This window comes from Trichechus manatus, unplaced genomic scaffold (genome assembly GCF_000243295.1).
Source record: "Trichechus manatus latirostris isolate Lorelei unplaced genomic scaffold, TriManLat1.0 scaffold00021, whole genome shotgun sequence".
NCBI classification, from domain to species: Eukaryota; Metazoa; Chordata; class Mammalia; order Sirenia; family Trichechidae; genus Trichechus; species Trichechus manatus.
Genome location: NW_004443957.1, coordinates 16,389,009 through 16,410,598, shown reverse-complemented (window position 1 = coordinate 16,410,598; position 21,590 = coordinate 16,389,009). Strand labels below are relative to the sequence as shown.

Below are 21,590 nucleotides of genomic sequence, written 5' to 3'. Positions count from 1 at the left end.
TACACTGTTGGTGGGAATGTAAAATGGTACAACCACTTTGGAAATAGATTTGGCGCTTCCTTAAAAAGCTAGAAACAGAAGTACCATATGATCCAGCAATCTCGCTCCTTGGAATATATCCTAGAGAAATAAGAGCCATTACATGAATAGATGTTCACTGCAGCACTGTTCAGGACAGCAAAAAGATGGAAACAACCTAGGTGCCCATCAACGGACGAATGGATAAACAAATTATGGTATATTCAACACAATGGAATACTACGCAGTGATAAAGAACAAGGATGAAGCTGTGAAACATACTATAACATGGAAGAATCTGGAGGGCATTATGCTGAGTGAATTTAGTCAGTCACAGAAGACAAATACCGTGTAAGACCATTATTATAAGAGCTCAAAAAAAGGTTTAAACACAGAAGAAAACGTTCTTTGATGGTTACAAGGGTGAGGAGGGAGGGAGAGGGTTATTCACTAACTAGAAAGTAGACAAGAATTATCTTAGGTGAAGGGAAGGACAGCGCACACTACAGGTGAAGTCAGCACAACTGGACTAAACCAAAGCTAAGAAGTTTCCTAAATACAATCAAACACTTTGAGGGACAGAGTAGCAGAGGCGGGGGTCTAGGGAGCATGCTTTCAGGGGACATCTAGTCAATTGGCATAACAAAGTTTATTAAAAAAAAATTCTGCATCCAACTTTGGTGAGTGGCGTTGGGGTCTTAAAAGCTTGCAAGTGGCCATCTAAGATGCATCAATTGGTCCCAACCACCTGGGGTATAGGAGAATGAAGAACACCAAGGACACAAAGAAAGTATTATCCCAAGAGACATAAAGGATCACATAAACCAGAGACTGCATCATCCTGAGACCAGAAGAACTAGATGGTGCCCGGCTACCATCAATGACCTCCCTGTCAGGGAACACAATAGAAAGTCCCTGATGGAGCAGGAGAAGGGGGGGTGCAGAACTCAAATTCTAGTAAAAAGAACAGCTGAATGGTCTGACCAAAACTGGAGGAACCCCAGAAAGTATGGCCCCCGGACTCTCTGTCAACCCAGTACTAAAACAATTCCCAAGGCCAACTCTTAAGACTAAGATCAGACTGGACTATGGGGCATAAAATGATACTTGTGGAGAGTAAGCTCTTAGCTCAAGTAGATACAAGAGACTAAATGGGCAGCTTCTGTCCAGAGGTGAGATGAGAAAGGCAGACAGGGTCAGGAGCTGGCTGAATAGACATGGGAAACAAGGGGTGGAAAGGAGAAGTGTGCTGTCACAGTATAGGGACAGCAATTAGGGTCACATAACAATGTATGTATAAATTTTTGTATGAGAGACTAATCTGAACTGTCAACTTGCACTTAAACTACAATAAAAATAAATAAATTACTGTATTTTTACACAATACATGCATCATACGTTTTCCAACCGCATACCCCCGTGTGTTATTTTCATAAGCGTGCTATACCAATTTTTTTTTACATGTTGCTGACTTCAATTTTGATTTCTAATCACATGGAAACTTAAGGTAGGTATTGATTTTATATTACTTGAAATTTAAGCCAAAATATTTACCAGTAAATCAACTATTGAGCTAATGTGCTGTAATTATCAACTTAAATTAATGGAAACAAATGCACAGTTTCAATTATTTTCTGATTACTGGAAACTTGATCCATGACTTCTTGACTATAGTTTATACCTTTATTATACCATTATGATCAAAAATAACATTTTTGGACTATTTTTATACAAATAAGCAGGAGATTAAAGAAAATGAACAGAATGCTATGATTTATCTGTAATATGGGGGAACTGGTAACGAGGCCGAAATTCATTTCTGGAAATGCCACAAGACATACACGGCATATGCATGGGCGCACTATGCTAAAACTGTTTTTACTTAATTTCATCATTTCTGTGCGTTATATGTGTGGGCCTGTTATTTATGTGGGCATGTTGTTTGTGAAAAAATACAGTAATCTTTACTCTAATGATATTATGAGAATTAGTGGTAAAAATATTCTTCCCGTGCATAATCAAGTATTTGTTAAGGACGATAATTCTTAACTTTTAGATTGCAGATTTTAATGTTAGAGTAAAGAAAAAGAAACTGAAATGCAAACCAAGATGTTTAAGTGTTAGATCACTGACTTCGACGATCAATGGAGTACAACAAAATTTCTGTCTATCATTACAAACATAAGCCATAAAAAGCTATGCTTGGTGAAAAAGAATACACTCACCTCATACTCTCCAAGCAGTTTGGAAATAAGTAAACCCTCTGGAAACTTGGATACAACCTAATAAATAGAAAGTTAAATACAATATACAGAATTGGAATTCTGGGTGACAAAATATCAAAATACAGACAATATAAGCTTAAATAGTAACAAGGGCAAAAAATAAACATTACTATAACAAGCGAATTATCATCACAGGATATTCTTTAAAAAATCAGTTCCCAGTTTTATAAAACGTTTTAACAACAATAACAAAGAGACAGTGATTTTCAACATTGCCAGAGTTGAGAAATCTGGATTATTGTACTTATAATTAGTATTATGGTAAAATACTGCAATGCCACAACTCTCTAGAAATTCTTACTTTTTTTTTTCTAGCTCAACCCATACATAAAATATTCTATAGCATAATTACAAGCATTTTTAATGTTAGAAAGAAAAACAATGGACATTATAGGAATTCTGGAAAATACAGATAAGCAAAGATAAAAATACAGATAACCATACGCACATAAAAATACTTCTATTTACTAGAAAAATAAGATCATTATTTTATAATCAGTTGTTTAATATATCATACCATAGGCATTTTCCAAGCTAGAAAGTATGGATCAAATTATTTACTGGCTATGTATTTTTTAAAATATTCAATAAGTTTAGGTATCTAAACTTATTTATTCATTCCTCTATTTATGGCTGCTCCCTATTTTCTACCATTATAAATTATATAACAAATACGCTCATACTTGTATTTTTGAATCCTTATCCAATTAAATAAACTACTGGAAGGGGACTTGTGCTATCCTAATAAACTATAAAAATCTTTGTGTTTTCTTATATTTTTCCAGATATTAAATATTTTAAACTAAATTATAATTCAAGATTCAGAAAAACACAAAGTAAAAATTATTCCAAAATTCCATGACCCAGAGACAATCATTGCTGCATTTCAAAAAACATCCTTTTAAAATCTCTTCATGCATAGACACACATTATTCATGGTTTCATATGAAAGGATAATACTAAACATGCTATTCTATAACCTGCTTTTAAAGCCCAACAAGATGTCAAGGAGGTACTTCCATATGAATTAATGTATATATACATAAATCTTCTTACCAGCTGCATGATATTCCCTAGTTTGAGTAGATAATTAAACCAATTCTTTATCAATGAATGCTTAATTTTTCTCTGATTTTTTGTTACATTGAAAAAAGTCATACCGAACATCCTTACACAAATAATCCTTGTGTACCTGCTAGATTATTTCCTTGGGATAAATTTTGTATGACATTATTGGCAGGTCAAAAATATACGCAATCTCAATTTTAAAAATATTTCCAAATAGCTCCCCAGAAAGACATTTCCCCACTTTCTAATACCTATCTCACCAAAGATGGTAACTGTCAGTAGTTCTACTCTTCGCTGAACTGATAAGCAAAAGGAGATGGTCTGTTTTTATTTTGTGAATACCACTTTACGTATTTATTGTATTTCTGCTTTCATGAGTTATCTGTTTATGCCCCTTGGTCAATTTTTACTCTCTGAAAATAATCCCTGGAGGCAGCAACCAGCACCTCCTTCAACTCCCTCACTCCACTCTCACCTCTACTACTTCCTGGCAAAAATCCTAAACGTGCAAGAATGTAGGTAAAGAATTTTCCCTCAACAACTGTTAGGTTGTCTCAGAGAACGATTAGGAAAGAGTGGGAATCAGACACAAGGATAGTCATCTTGATCCTAGATACCAGTTTTGATTCTAGAAGTCTTCTTTTTTGTGTTAACGGCTACCTAGAATTCCAATGAATGAACCATACAGTTGAATCCTCTACTGCTAGAGAGTTACTTCCAATTTTTGCACTATTATAAACAATATGAAGTAATACACTTACAGCTAAATAATTGTACATATTTTGAATTATTTCCTTATTATAAATCCCTAGATGTTAAAATGCTAAGTTAAGATGCCTATTTAAAGTCCTCCAAAAAGACTGTACAATTTAACATTCATATGGGTACAATATCACTATAGCATATTTTTAAAAAGTTAAAATTGAAATGGATTTTGCTCAATTAGTCTGAGTATTACACACCTCCCATGAAATAATTATAAATAGCAGCATAATTCTCAGGTTTAGGAATGACCAAGCTAAGACAGCAGAATCTTGAGTATTCTCAATTTTAGTTATCCACTGATTTAATAACACCTAGAGGATTATGTGGAGCCCTTGTGGCGCAGTGGTTAAGAGCTTGGCTGCTGAGAATTATATATTTTAGTTCCCCAAAACAACAGATGATAAATATATATCTGATATTTCTATTTTTTTTTTAATACAGACATTCTGATTGTGTACTGCTGCATAACGAACTACCTCAATACTCAATAGATTAAAACAATTTATGTCTTCTGCTTCTATGGGTTAGGAATTCTGACACGACACAGGGAGGGAATGGCTTCTCTCTATTCCACAATGTATGGGGCTTCTGCTGAGATGAATCAAATGGGTGGGGGCTGAGACAGCTGTAGGCAGACTAAACAGCTTTCCCTCCCTCCACATGGCTAGCTTAAGCTTACTCAGGATGCTAGTTTGGTATTCTAAAGGTAATCAGACTTCTTACAAGGTGGCTCAGGGTTTGAAGACCAGGTGTTCCATGAGGCTCAGGCGGAAGCTGCAAAGCTTCTTATGACCTAGCTGCTGATGTCCCAAAATATCACTACTATTTGTCAAGCAAGTCATTAGAGCCAGCCCAGATTCAAGGGGAGAGGACTTAGACTCTTCCTCTCAATAGGAGAACCAGCAAAGAATTTGCAGCTATCTACCACAAAAGATTCAGCAAGTTTTGAAAAAGTTTTTTTTAAACTTGTATTTTTATAATACTTGTGAAGAGCGTGCTTCTAAGTTCAAGTAGATACACGAGACGAAATGGGCAGCTCCTGTCCAGAGGCAGGATGAGAAGGCAGAAAGGGACAGGAGCTGGCTGAATGGACACAGCAAACACAGTGTGGAAAGGCAGAGTGTGTTGTCACATTATAGGAATTGCAACTAGGGTCACATAATAATATGTGTATAGATTTTTGTATCAGAAATTAACTTGGGATGTAAACTTTCACCTAAAGCACAATTTAAAAAAAAAGAAAAAAAAACATATTTTTAGATCCCTCTTTTACTGAAGTATCAGCAGTCTACTAACAAGGCAACAGAGAGAAGAAATTTCAACTTGATGCCAAGCAACAAGAGAATAGTTTAAAAAATAAATTTTTTTTACAATATGCCTTTTACTGGACCTCTACTTAGTGCTAAATCAACAGTTCTATACATTCGCTTACTGATTTATTCAAGGTTGAGGACAATTCTTTCCACAATAATTTAAATATATTAATTTTTTTTAAACCTACGTTAAGAAAGCTGGTATAAAGGTCAGAAGTAAATCCCACAGATCACTAATCTAAGTAGTTAAATTGAGGACAAGTATTAATTCATAAATCAACACTTGAGTGATTCCCAGTTGCTGATGTTATAAATGTGCACCATTGGTAAAGAAAACAAAAGGCCCATATAAAAAGTTTCCTAATAATCCACATTTTAAAACAAGTAGTCCTACTTTGATAAATATTTAAGTTCAAAACACCTATAAACTTAATGTAGCAATACACCAAGATTTGTAAGAAAAATAAGTCACAGAAAAATCCACAGTTACCCGTCTTTCATAAACTTCACCATGAGTAATAGTCCACAAAAAAAAACACCTAGAAGTCCCTTACGAAACAGAACTAATATTACTTCTTCCTTGGAAAGAAGAGCTGACATTTTAGTTTAAAGGATTAAAAACAAAATAACAGGGCCTGGATACAGCAAGAGTTTTGCACTTTTCCCAGGGAACTGTTGTAGTTGTAATGGCACCCTAATTACTCAAATCAGAATTAACAGCCTCCACCAAAATGTCCAGTGCACAAACCCTTCATACCCTTTGACCTAATACCTAGCAGCCCAAAAGCTCTCGCTAATTAGTAAGGCAAATAGTAAATCAGGCCAAGGACATGAACAAGCAACCCAAAGAAGAAATATAAATGGCTACTATATATGGTTACTAAGCATATGAAAACATGTTTAATATAATAATAAAGAGGTATAAATGAAAATGATTAGACAGTAACACTACTTAATATTGGGAGGTGGTAGAGATACTTCAGTCTCATTCAATGTTAGTGGGAGTATAAGTTCATTCAAACCCTTTAGAGAGCAATTTAGCAATAATCATCATCAAAACTTAAAATATACAATACCTCTGACTGGCAGTTCCACTTCTAGGTAAATGTACAAGGACACCGAAGCATTTTTTTTAAATAGCCAAAGCTAGAAACAACTCAAATGTTATTGATGGGTCTTGTAAATGAAATATGGTACATTAACACAAGCAACTGTTGAGAATAACCTTTGACATACATGTATATAAAATTGGTATTGGAAATATTGTGAACTGCTTATTAACAGTGATTTATTGAGGTAAGGCAAAGAAAGAAGAGCATTTACGAAGGAATTTACATTTTCTAAATAATTGTGACACCATTTAAAAATTATAGAGGTATGTATTTTATATATTTATTTTTCTAATCCTAAAAGAATAGCCACTTGTTTGCTGTATATTTGAAACAATCAGGTATAAATATAAAATAATAAATACTAGTAGGCAAATTAAACTTAGTCATAAATGATATCTAAATGTATAATCAATTATTCTTATCTGTCTTCTAGAAACAGAAAAATACTTACAAATTTTATCTTTTGTTTTATCTCTGGATTAATAGTCCCTCCAGGTCCAAGTTGGGCAATAACTGATTTGAATGTGTTCTCCAACTACAAAAAGAAAAAACAAAAAAAAGTTGAAGTCACAGTCCTTCTCCTAAAGAAAAAGTCAAATGTAAATGTAAACAGTATATAAAAGGAAATATATTCTAACTGAATGTATAAAATATCGTTCTTCAGAGAAGAAAGAAGAAGGGCTGCAACATTTCATACAATATAAAATACACTTAGGGTAAATGGAATCTTTATGAAACCAAACAATCTGGAATTTTCCAGAATAATTAACATTCTCTACAACAGTTAAATTCTAGAGTCGTCAATTACTCAATCCCATACTCTTATCCAGAGAGGACTGTTATTGATTTTCTTCCTTTTTATCAAAGTATTTGATATTTATTAAATACATATGTAATGAATACCTAATGCAAGGAAAGGAGCCCTGGTAGCACGGTGGTTAAGCGCTCAGCTTCTAGCTGAATGGTCAGCAGTTCAAACCCACCAGTTGTTCCATGGGAGAAAAATGTGGCAGTCTGCTTCTGTAAAGATTACAGCCTTGGAGGCAGGGCCAAGATGGCGGAGTAGTCAGATGCTTCTGTGGTTCCTCTTACAACAAAAACCCAAAAAAACAAAGTGAATTGATTATATATGACAATCTAGGAGCCCTGAACATCAAAGGCAAAGTTGAGGAATCTGACTGAGTGGCAGCGGGAGGGTGAGACGGTTCAGAAGCAGTGAGGAGTTGCCAGACCTGACCCGGAGGAAGCCAGCGCCCTGCATGCCAGATTGGCTGGCGAGCGTAGTGAGGCAGACAGTAGCATTCAGGACACGAGAGACCAATTGGCGGAGAGTCTGCTCAAGCCTCCAGAGCCAGTTAAAAGCATCGCTCAATCAGGAAAAGATAAGTACATGTGTTTAACCTACCACAAAGATCAAAAAATACCCTTTTTGGAAAGAACCTCTCTCCCATTTACCTGCTCCCTCCCCACTCTGCACCGGTTTGCTGCTTCCCCCTGGGCCAGAAGTAGGACCCATCATGTGCCCTGAGCCATTCTCCGGCCTTGGAGAGGGAACAAATTAACAAACAGGAAAAAATAATCTGCCAGCTCCCCTAAGCTGGGAACTCAGGGCAGGCATAACTCCTTTGCCTAGACATAGGCATAAGGGGTTCAAGGACTTTGAATGCCTTTCACCCCTGCATAGACCTGTGTGGGCCCATTTCAACAGCATAGGCCCTCATTAGCATGGTACAATAGGGTATATACCTGAAGTCTAACTTCACTGTATCAGCTATATGGTGTAGTGGCAGGTTCGTGACATTTGACACTGCTCTGCCCAATAAGCAGGGTCCTCATCTACCTGCATCAGGGGCCTGAGGAATGAGTGTGAGCCAGGGTACTGGTGGAAATACTGGTCTTAGAAAGAAAGAAAGGAAAAGCTCTTCTGTTACAATAGGAACAAAAGAGAAAAGAACCAGTAGAGATACAGAAAGGCTTTGTGAATGTGGAAGTGGGATGGGGAAAGAGTTACTATGTGATACCTTCAATATTCTCTGTGAGTTAAGAAGCAATATTCTCTGTAAGTTAAGAGTAGAGGCAAAGAAAAGACCAGAAGAACTAGGTGCCCGGCTTCCACCAATGACCACCCTGACAGGGAACACAACACAGAGTCCCTGACAGAGCAGGAGAAAAGTAGGGTGCAGAATTCAAATTCTAGTAAAAAGACCAGATTTAATGGTTTGACTGAGACTGGAGGGACCTCAGAAGACATGGCCCCCGGACTCTCTGTTAGCCTGAAACTAAAACCATTCCTGAGGCCAACCCTTCAGACAAAGATTAGACTGGACTACGGGACATAAAATGATACTCGTGAAGACTGTGCTTCTTAGCTCAGGCAGATACATGAGACCAAATGGACAGCTCCTGTCCAGAGGTGAGATGAGAAGGCAAAGAGGGTCAGGAGCTGGTTGAATGCACACAGGAAATATGGGGTGGAAAGCAGGAGTGTGCTGTCACAGTATAGGGAGAGCAACTAGGGTCACATAACAATGTATGTATCAATTTTTGTATGACAGACTAACTTGAATTGTAAACTTTCACTTAAAGCACGACAATAAAATAAAAAGAGCAGAGGTAAAGAGGAGTTAGGTCACATATTTGAAAAGGTAGAAAAACAAAGTTCAGGAAATGAAAATAATCTACAATCAAGAGGTAAGAAGTGACGTTAGGAGTGGCCTGATTTAAGATAGCAGGGGTCTGGGGATTTTAGTAAAGAGAAGCCAATGACATAGAGGTCCCAATAAGGTAAAATGATGATTACATCACTAGCTTTCACAGGCCTCAGCGCTTGGTCTTACATTCTTTACACTTCTGTGTATGCCATGAGACAATTCCCTAAAGCTCTCCCAGTGAATGACAGAAGAACCTAAAGATACAGACAGTCCCCAGGTTACAAAAGTCTGACTTACATAAACCTGTGATTATGAACCAACCCCTGTATAGCCTATTATATTATAAATCTGAGGTATATACAATGTAATAACAAATGGGTGCTACTTTGTAACAGGCATCAAAACATTATTGTTATTACTACTGTATTATTATGTTAAAGATACTTCAGTGTATCTGCAAGTGCTTAACATTTTTTATGCAGAGAAATGTACACTATATACTAAGACAAATATTTGACTAACTGATGTTAGATACAAACTATACCTGTTAGACAGACTTAGGAACAGAACTCGTTCATAATCCAGGGACTGCCTGTAACTGATTTTTCATATCCCAATGTACTCCTACCATCTGAAGATTCAATATGACAACTTATTAAATTCTCACTGTGCTAGGTGTTTCAAGGATTAAAAAGGGTTACTTACCAGTTTTCTCAAGGCACTTACAATTAAGTAGGGAAATGAGATCAATGCATAAATAGCTATAACCTAAGGCTGACGGTGTCATTAAAGAGGTACAAAAGTATAGAAGGATAAATCACATTAAGTTGTAAATATACAGCAGGCTTCCTCTTAAAAAGGCCTTGAAGGATGAGGAGAATTTTGCATAAAGAGATGGTAGAGAGGTGTGATGGTTAAGATTGTGTGTCAACTTGGCTGGGCCATGATTCTCAGTGTTTATATGTGATCACTCCCACGATGGAATCTGCTGTGAGTAGACAATCAGTTGAAAGGGAGTTTGGGGGCTGTGGCCTGCATCCAAACATAAACAAACATTCTGGCTTTTTTGCTCACTCTAGACCCTGCGGCCGCCTCCTGTTCATCTGACCTCTGGTTGTTGGGACTTGAGCTATTAGCTTATCTGCTGATCTGGGATTTGTTGATCTTCTCAGCCTGTGAGCAAGAGCCCTACTCTCCGACCTGCTGATCTTGGGTTTGCCAGCCCCTGTGGCTACGTGAATCAAGAGAAGCCTCTATCCTGATCCATGGACTTGGGATGTTCCAGCCTCTACAATCGCGTGAGCTGTTTCCTTGATATAAATCTCTCTCTATATATATTTATATGCTTTACTGGTTTTGCTTCTCTAAAGAACCCAGCCTAAGACAAGAAGACACTGAAAGTAGAAGGAACTTCATGAACAAAAGGAAAAAAAAAAGTTTGCCTGATGGCATTTAGGAAAGTAATGGAAGATAAAACTGCAAAGATAGATTAAATTAACATTATAACCATTTGCCATCAAGTAGATTCTGACCCATGGCAACCCATGTGTCAGAGTAGAACTGTGCTCCAAAGGGTCTTCAATGGCTGATTTTTTGGAAGGTTTCCAGGCCTTTCTTCTAAGGTGCTTCTGGGTGGACTAAAATCTCCAACCTTTCACTTAGCAGCCAACTGCATTAACTGCTCATATTACCCAGGGTTCCAAACTCATATTATAGAACACCTTAAATGCCAACCTAAGGAGTGCTTATTGGTTGTGTAGACAAAAACAGATACTGATTTTTAGCAAGGTAGAGACGTTATCAGAACTGTAATCTGGCAGCAGAAAATTAGACTAGAAGGGTGTAGCCAGACAACCAGTTAGGAGACCACTGTAACACTCTGGGCAAGAGGTTTTAACTAGGGAGCTGGCAGAGTAAAATAAAAAGAGGGGACACAACAAAGGTAGAATCCATAGAACTTAGCAGGGGAGGGCAATGGAGAGAAAGTAACTGCTGATTCTATAGGGATGAACAAGGGACCAGGGAAATAGTCTCAAGGACCTCAAGTCTTAGCCAGGAAACTAAAGGACTCTGGAGCACATAAGTAGGTTTTTGATAATTTTTAAAGAATTTCAAGAGTTTGGGGAAACTGGGAGGTAAATGGCAAGATAGCAGAAGAGGTAGAGATGACTTTTGAGTCAAAAAGATACATTCCTCAAGGAAATGGAATGTGTGACTAACTGCCTCCATGAACAACTGCCTACTTTCCCATCAGACTGGAAGAACTGGATGGTGCCCAAGCTACCATTACTGAACATTTTGATCAAAGATTCTATAGAAGAATCCTGATCAAAAGGGGGAAAATGCACAACAGAATCTCAAATTTTAATGGAATCCAGATTTTCTGGAGCCATGGAGTCTGGGATAATCTTATAACCTTAAACCAAAAATATCCGCATGAAGTCTTCTTAAAACCGAAGCTTAGCTTAACTAGTAAAGAATATCTGCCTTGAGCATTATGCTTTTTAAAAATCTATATGAGATCAAACAGACAACAGCAACTCAAAAGATTAGATAGGAAACTTAAACTGCTGTGTATATTCTCAACAATAAAAAATAAAATAATTTTAAAAAAACAAACAAGAGATATACTCCTCAGAAAAATGTACAAAGACATGAATAGGCAATTCATAAAAAAAAAATCCTAAACAGCAAATAAAAGCAGAAAGCTCAATTTCTAATAAATACGCATTAACAGTCAGATACAGTTCTTTGTCTATCGAATTAAAAAATTATTTTTAAAATATCCATTTATTCATTCAACAAATAGGTACTGAGAACATACTCTGTGCTTTGTACATATTGTTGTGCTAAGTGCATATTGTTGTTCTTGTTATGTGCTATAGAGTCAATTCCGACTTACAGCAACCCTACAGGACAGAGTAAAACTGCCCCATAGGGTTTCCTAGGCTGTAATCTTTACAGGAGCAGATTGCCAGGTCTTTTCTTACATAGAGGGGCTGGTGGGTTCAAACCCTTGATGCAGCCGAGCATTTAACCATTGCACCCCCAGGGCTCCTTTAAGGATATATGCAGGGGTAAATAAACTAGATATGATCCTTGCCTTCATGGAACTTGCAGTGTAGTGTAGAGACACATGAAACAATCATACAAATAAACACATAATTACAATTATGATAAATGTTATGAAAAACCACAGAATGACATGAACAGATAATATACCTGAAGGTGTTAGGAAAGCAGTGGTAGACCTAACCTAGATAAGGGATTGGGGAGACAGAGAGGTCAGGGAATGGTCTTCTGAAGAACGGTCCATTTATACTGAGAATTAGCAAAGGTGCAATGGAAGAAACATACTCATACATTATCTTATGTGCTAACTGAAACAACTTTTGTGGAGCACTTAACTACATATAACTACATATATGAAAAACCATAAAAGTTCCCACTCCTTTTCATGCAACAGTTTTTTCTAGAAATTTACCCTGAGGAGTAGTACAGATTTGTGCAAATTCGAGCAGAGTTTTCATCACAAGGTTATTTTTAACAGCAAAACTGGCAACAGTCCAAATGCCCAACCTAGGGTACAAATTAAATAAACAATGACACATCCATACTGCTATTAAAAAAATATGTTTCAGAAGAATATTTTAAAGTATGTGATGTTCACAATGCATAGTTGTGACAGAAAACAAGCAGGCCACAAACTGAGGACGAAAATGATTCCACTTCCTTAAAAAAAAGAAAAAGCCAGTTTTTCTGAGTGACAAATGCATAGGTTATTTTTATTTTCCTCTTTACTTTTCTGTATTTCAAATTTTTACTAATCAATTTGTATTCCTTTTGTAAGAATAAAAAGCTGTTTTTAAAAACACAGATGCCTGGCTGATAGTGTAAAAATGTGAGGGTGAAAGCATTTTGGAAAGAAGATGCATGAGGCTAAAAGCAGAAAGAAACAGAAGTTCCATCTTAGAAAACTGTACTACAGAACTTTTGGCCATATGGAACAACATTAATACGTTCCTGATAAAGATCACAAAACTGGACAGAGACACACCTGTGGTAGTGATGCTTTCAACTACTTAAATATTTGCTAGGTATCTCAATTGACTAAAAGCTAGGCAGTATGGAATTTGACTTGCCATCCTAAAACTTTATCTGAACTACTGGGAAAATAGCTAGAGAAGCAGCTGCTCTAAATTGGCCAGAGTATACAACTTACAGAGAATTACATTAATTAACCCACTGAATTACTCCTCCTGAGCGCAATTGTTTAATATACTCAGTTGCTTGTCAAGGATACTTTTTGAAAGATGGTTGGGCCAGGTCATCCAGTGAAATAAACATGCTTCTCTTCCTATATGTTCCTTAGCATAGCATCTACTTCATGTAAAAACACTCAACTGTTTAGGTGAAAATTAAAAGTGAGGTGCAAATTACACCCAGCCCTGATTTAAGCATTTAGGACTAGAAGACATTCTTTTAAAAGCCCAAGTTGATCTACTTTAAATCTCATGGTAAATGTAATAATCAAATTTTTCTACTGTATAAGACGGGGTGGGAAGAGGGTGAGAACGGAATACTTTTAGATGGTAGTAAGGCTAGAAAAGCTGAGAAATACCAGATCCATGTTCCTTGACCAATCTCTTAAAGGCAAAAATCTGTAAATGAGAAGCAAAGTTAACCCCACTGTTAGCTGTGGTCTAAGCCTCCAGAATTTGGAGAATTCTGACAGACTGGGCTCAAGAGAGCTCTGAGGCTTTGCCCATTCAAATTTTTACTCCTCCTCTGAACTTCCTCTTGAGAGATCAAAATAAAACAAATTGAATAGAATGAGATAAAAAAGATTATTCACGTCTTACAAAAAAAAAGTCTTAAATTGTTCTAACCATTTGCTTTGTAACAGAAAGCATGGCAATGGACAAGGGAAGGAGAGTAATGACCAAATCTGCCTGTTCCTCTTGTAGGTGAAAAATGAAGAAACTCAGATTCTCATTTTACAAAGGAAAAATTGATTTTTTCTTTGTAATAACATGTTTTGCTTATGACAAAAATGTATTTTCACTGTGGACTTATAAAATACAGATGGATCAAAAAGAAAAGTTATAAATAATTAACAATTTAAATTTAATAGTGTTAAACAGTTATCTAGTCTTTTTCTAGCCACATAAACAAACATACTTGTGGAGTTTTGAGGGAACATCTAGCAAACTGATATATAATTTTGAGGAAAAAAATGGAAAGTTGCACTCTTTGTAAATAGAATTGATAATTATCTAGGGTTTGTACTATTAGAGAATTACATAATTTAAGAATTTGTCCACCCTTCAGAAAAAGATACAAATAATTCTAGTGGCAAAAGACTTCAACTGGAAATGAAACGTGTTTACTAGGTTTTGCATTTACGAGGAACTCTTGGAGCTGCAAAATGTAGGATGAAACTCAAAGGAAAATAGAAGAAAGTGTGTCTGTATCTCTCTCATTCTTCACCTAGAACTATGCTATGAACAAAGGTCCTAAACTCTGAGTTTGTTATTGCCTGGCTCTGACAGTAACAAGGCAGTGTCTCCCCACTGAATTCTACAGAGTTTAAAGTCTTTGAAAAAGAAATATGTAGTAACATTATTTAATAATTTTTCTGGAAGCTTCAGGCAATTCAATAAATTTAGAAAATGTAAATGAGAACTCTAAACACTGGAAAGAATGAAGCAAAATTATAAATCATCAATGATATGGCAGTCTACTTGGAAAATCCATGGGAAAACTATTAGAATAAACTAGTTGAGCAAGTTGACCAGTTTCAAAATAATATTTAAAAAAAATCACTTTCTTTCCTCATGAGCCATAAAAAGCTAGCATCCCATTCTCAACAGCAAGAAATGCATTATGCTATAAAATACCTAAGCATATACTTACAAGAAATGTGCTACACACTACTGAAGAAAATTACACATCTGCAATGAAGGACACAAAATAATACCTGAAGAAACTGAGAGCTGCAACATGTTACTGAAGGAATACATTTAATGTGATGTGTGAAGTCTCTTCAAAATTTTTTAAACAACTTAATTCTAAGAGGAACCTCAACAAGATTTTGGAACTTAAAAAAATAATTTTAAACTTCCAGGAAAAAAATATTAGAAAACAAAAACGTCTGAAAACAGACTACTTAGGGGAGATTTACCTTAACAAACATTAAGGTGAATTTAAATGTAACAAAATTAAAACGGTGTAGAACTGACACAGAAACAAGCACATGCCTGAAATTATAAACCAGACAGATTAAAATTTTAAGTTTTATTTTAAATCATAAAATTAATAGAAACCTATTTTAAACCCTGAAGTGGGGAAGGACTTTGTAGGTATGAGATCAGAGGCAGAAGTAAAAGGCAAAGACTAATAGATGTGATGGTTCAAACTTGTAAGCTTCTGTGTCAAAAAAACAAAGAAAAATGACAAACTAGAAAAATATATTTTAGCATATGACAGCCAAAATTTCTTCAATTCATTAAGTAAAAGTTAACTAAGCAAAGCTTCTTCAATTCAATTTAAGTAAAGATCAACATATCTCAAGACGAAAATAGGCAAAGGAATAGAACGGATAATTTAAAATGTAAAAATGGCTAATAAGCATTAAAAAATTCAACCTCGCTGGTAACAAAAATGGATATAAAATGATTAGATTCTATGTGTAGTAGTTTTTTGATCAGAGAAAATATTTTTGTACTTACTCATCTTTCAAGAGTTGACAATTTTTAATAACCACACAGATGCATAAGTGTTACATAACTAAAAGCTATGGGGAAAATAGACACTAATACACTATTAGTTGAAGAGTATATTGATACATTCTGGAGGTCAGTTTGGTGAAAACATTTAAAATATTTAGATTTTCTTTGATGAAATTAATGAAAAAAGAGCTAGACAGTTCATGGTGATCCTTCTGATAAAGACAGGATTTGACAAGCAGGCAGTCAGTTAGCTTACCTACAAAGGAAGACAAATAGATTGGCCTCATGCCTCTAAGGTTTAAGAGAAATCAAAATAATCTAAATTAATGGGGAAATCACTATGAAAGGAATAGAAGTAACTCTATCTTTTGGTAGGAGGACTATGAATAATTTTTTTTAGACTGAGTTTTGACTAACCTTCACCATTCAAAGCAGTGTGGCTTCTACCCTCCTTTCTTCTCCTGTACCTAATCTATTAATCCCATTCAGATTATTTTTCATTTTAGACATTGTATTTCTCATCTATAGATGTTCCATTTGGGTTGCTATCAACCAGAAAATCAGAAAGAAAAAGAAAGACCAAAAAAAAACCAATGATTTCCAGATAAGCAACTAACAGTACAGAACTCTCTCTTTCAGCGTAGAAAGTGTTTTCAGGCCACAGTGCAAAAAGAGGTAACAGAAACAGAGCCTGGTGGTCCAGATGAATGGAGGAGACAGATAAGAGTTCAGGGAGGGAGGCTAAAATTTGCAGGACTGATTATGAAAAAGAGGAAGTAGCACAGAGAGAAAGGGATCCTCTCAACTTTCTGGATGAGTAGTGAGCTGTGTATGCATGGGGGACGTTCTTTGAGGCTGGGGACACAAACAACAAGAAACAATATGCCAAACAATACTCAGAGCTTATACAGGGCTGGGAAAAGTTAGTGTTTCAACCAGCTAGACTGGAAAGACCTCTTAACACATGGAGTATAGTCCTCAGAAAGGTAATGCTCAGTGGTAGGGCCAAATTAGACCTAGATTAAAGACTGTTCTGGAACTGCCCTAACAAAGGTTAAAAGCAAGACTCAAAATGATCAAACTGATTCCGGTAACTTAACTGTCTAAAACTAAACAATGAAAAAATTCACAATCTCTAACATCCAATCAAAATTTACTGGACATGCAAGGAGGTAAGGAAATATGATCATAATAAGGAGGAAAAATAAAGCAATAGAAATAAATCCAAAAATGACAGCAATGATAAAATTAGCAGACAAGGTCATTAAATTTTATTATAAAGCTTATAATTTCATTATGTAAGGAAATTATGAACATAATTGTCTTAACTAGTGCTGCTATAAAAGAAATACCACAGGAGGCAGGGACAAGATGGCAGAGTAGTCAGACACTTCTGGTTGTCCCTCCTACAACAAAGACCCGAAAAAACAAGGGAATTGATTATATATGACAATCTAGCAGCCCTGAACATCAAAGGCAAAGTTGAGGAATCAGACTTGAGTGGCAGGGGGAGGGAAAGACGGTTTGGAAGCAGTGAGGCGTTCCCAGGCCTAACCTGGTGAGAGCCTGAGCCCTTCAGGCCTGATCAGCTCGTGGTGCGCAGCAAGGCAGGCAAGCAGCGGTGCTCAGGATGTGTTTTCCACATCAGGAGAGACCCAGCAGCACAGAGTCTACTTGGCCATCCAGAACCAGTGAGAAGCAGCCCTCTATTGGCGAAAGATAAGTACTTGCATCTGGCTTACTGCGCAGACAAAAACAACCCCCCTTAGAGAAAAACCTCTCTCCCATCTACCTCCCCGCTCCCTGCTCTGCACTGGGTCCGTGACCGGCTACAGCAATTGCCAAGTCCCCTGGGCTGGAAGCAGGACCTGTCACATGCCCTGAGCCATTCTCCCAGCCTTGGAGAGTGAACAAATTAACAAATGGGAAAAAATAATCTGTCGGCTCCCCTAAGCCAGGAATTTTGCCTAGGCACAGGCATAAGGGATCCATGGACTTTGACTGCCCTTCCCCCTGCACAGACTTGTGTGGGCCCATTTCAACAGCATAGGCCCTCATTACTGCATCTGACAGGGCATATACCTGAAATCTAACTTCAACTGTTTCAGCTGTGAAGTGGAAGGTTCGTGATATTTGACACTGCTCTGCTCATTAAGCAGGGTCTTCACTTACCCACATCAGAGACCTGAGAACTGGTGGCTCCACCCACGCAACATAGCCACAAGCAACTGGGGCCCAAGAATAAGAGGTGCCTCCCAGTCCTTACAGCCAACAGCAATGGGTGCTCATAGTCCAGCTGCAAAACCCACCCATCTACGCGCTCTAGGGAACAGGGACACGTTTTCCTCCTGGACACTCAGGGGCGGCCGTCGGCCCCCTGCCTTGGACACCTTGTGTCCCCCTGCTGCCGCCGGATGCCTATGCCTACATCAATCACCCATGCTTGTCTAGAACTGTAGGTCAGAGCCTGCACCACACACTTGGTGTCTGACTACTGGACACCTGAGCTGAATCCAAACAGGAGGAGTGGGCTGACTCCTGGGCTCACATACTTAGTAGTAGGTCTGGCCACCTGGTGGCAGGACATTGGAGCTTCAGGGGCGCTGGAAACTGGGCTAGCTCACACGAGCAGCCTATTTGAGCATATCAAAACTAAGCAAAACAAGAAGCCATGACACAGCAAACATAAAATAAATAAATATAATAAATTATTGATGGCTTAGAGATAACAGTCAATATCAAATCACATAAAGAGGCAGACCATGATGGCTCCAGCAAGCTCCCAAAATAAGGAATCTAGAAATTTTCCAGAGGAAGAACATTTCTTGGAATTACCAGAGGCAGAATACAAAAGATTAATATACAGAACTCTTCAACAGATCAGGAAGGAAATTAAGCAGAACACAGAACATGCAACAGAGGAAATTAAGAAGAATAGAGAAGAGCATAATGACAAATTTAACAGGCTGCAAGAATCCACAGAGAGACAGCAATCAGAAATCCAGAAGATTAACAATAAAATTTCAGAACTAGACAACTCAGTAGAAAGTCACAGGAGCAGAATTGAGGCAACAGAAGTCAGAATTAGTGAAACTGAAGATAAAGCACTTGACATCAACTTATTTGAGGAAAAATCGGATAAAAGGATTTAAAAAAATGAAGAAACCCTAAGAATTATGTGAGATCCTATCAAGAGGAATAACCTACAAGTGACTGGAGTACCAGAACAGGGTGTGATAACAGAAAATACAGAGAGAACTGTTGAAGATTTGTTGGCAGAAAACTTCCCTGATATTGTGAAAGATGACAAGATACCTATCCAAGATGCTCACTGAACCCCACATAAGGTAGATCCCAAAAGAAAATCACCAAGATATATTATAATCACACTTGCCAAAACCAAAGATAAAGAGAGAATTTTAAGAGTGGCTAGGGATAAATGAAAAGTTATCTACAAAGGAGAGTCAATAAGCATAAGCTCGGACTACTCAGCAGAAACCATGCAGGCAAGAAGGCAATGGGATGATATACATTAAGCCTTGAATAAAAAAAACTGCCAGCCAAGAATTATATATCCAGCAAAACTGCCTCTCAAATATGATGGCGAAGTTAGGGCATTTTCAGATAAACAGAAGTTTAGGGAATTTGCAAAAACCAAATCAAAATTACAAGAAATACTAAAAGGAGTCCTCCGGTTAGAAAATCAGTAACATCAGATAACAACCCAACACTAGAACACAGGACAAAGCAACCAGATATCAACCCAGATAGGGAAGTCACAAAAATAAATCAAAGCTCAAACACTGAAAATAGGGAAACAGAGATGTCAATATGTAAAAGATGACAATATTAAAACAAAAAAGAGCAACTAAAAAATGCAGACATATTTTTCATATGGAGAGGAACTCAAGGCGATATAAAGAAATAAAAGACTGATATAAACTTAGAAAAATAGAGGTAAATTTTAAGGTAACCACAAAGGAAACTAACAACCCTACAAGTCAAAATAAAAAACTAGAAAAGTATAAAGACTCAGCAAATACAAAATCAGCAACAATGAAAAAGATGAAAAGAAAATACATAAAGAAAAATGACTCAGCACAGAATATTAAATGGAAGAAAGAAACTGTTAACACACAAAAAAAGCCATCAGAATGACAGAACTAAACTCATACCTATCAATAATTATGCTGAATGTAAACGGACTAAATGCACCAATAAAGGGGCAGAGAGTGGCTGACTGGATAAAAAAACACGATCCGTCTATATGCTGCCTACAAGAAACACACATTAGACTTAAAGACACAAACGAACTAAAACTCAAAGACTGGAAAAAAATACATCAAGCAAACAACACTCAAAAAAGAGCAAGAGTGGCAATATTAATCTCTGACAAAATAGATTTTAAGGTAAAATCCACCACAAAGGATAAGGAAGGACACTACATAAAGATTAACGGGTCACTACACCAGGAGGACATAACCATAATAAATATTTATGCACCCAACGACAGGGCTCCAAAATACATAAAACAAACTCTAACAGCAGTGAAAAGAGAGACAGACAGCTCCACAATAATAGTAGCAGACTTCAACACACCACTTTTGGTGAAGGACAGAACATACAGAAAGAAGCTCAACAAAGACACAGAAGATCTAAATGCCACAATCAACCAATTAGATCTCACAGACATATACAAAACACTCTACCCAACAGCAGCCAAGTATACTTTCTTTTCTAATGCACATGGAACAGTCTCCAGAATAGACCACATATTAGGCCATAAAGCAAGCCTTAACAAAATCCAAAGCATTGAAATATTACAAAGCACCTTTTCTGACCATAAAGCCATAACCGAAAAAGCAAGGAAAAAAAAACCAAACACACGGAAATTGAACAATACCTTGGCTCAAAAACTACTGGGTTACCAAAGAAATTAAGGATGGAATAAAGAAATTCATAGAATAAAATGAGAACAAAAATACATCCTACCAGAACCTTTGGGACACAGCAAAAGCAGTGCTCAGAGGTCAGTTTATAGCAATAAATGCACACATCCAAAAAGAAGAAAGGGCCCAAATCAAAAACATTAACCCTACAACTTGAACAAGTAGGAAGAAAGCAGCAAAAGAATCCCTCGGGTACCAGAAGAAAGGAAATAATTGAGCAGAAATAAATGAAAAAGAGACTATAAAAACAACTGAAACAGTTAACGCGACCAAAAGCTGGTTCTTTGAACAGATCAACAAAACTGATAAATCACTGGCCAAACTGACAAAAGAAAAACAGGAAAGGAAGCAAGTAACCTGTATAAGAAACTAGATGGGTGATATCACAACAGACCCAACTGAAATTAAAAGCATCATAACAGAATACTATGAAAAACTGAACTCTAACAAATTTGAAAACCTAGAGGAAATGGACAAATTTCTAGAAACTCACTACCTACCTAAACTAACAGAAACAGAGGTAGAACAACTAAACAAACCTGTAACAAACAAAGAGATTGAAAAGGTAGTTTAAAAACTCCCAATAAAAAAATCCCTGGCCCGGATGGCTTCACTGGAGAATTCTACCAAACTTTCAGAGAAGAGTTAACACAATTACTACTAAAGGTATTTCAGAGCATAGAAAAGGATGGAATACT

At 36.8% G+C, this 21,590-nt stretch overlaps 1 protein-coding gene across 1 annotated transcript in view; it reads right to left on the bottom strand.

Moving 5' to 3' along the window:
* The window catches only part of TDRD5 (tudor domain containing 5), a 97,818-nt gene that overhangs the window by 64,580 nt on the left and 11,648 nt on the right, over window positions 1-21,590 (bottom strand). The window contains exons 5-6 of the mRNA XM_004372871.2: window positions 7,013-7,096; window positions 2,244-2,300 (exon numbers count right to left, since the gene is read on the bottom strand). Coding sequence (XP_004372928.1) covers window positions 2,244-2,300; window positions 7,013-7,096 — 141 coding nt within the window. The remainder of the gene's footprint in view (window positions 1-2,243; window positions 2,301-7,012; window positions 7,097-21,590) is intronic.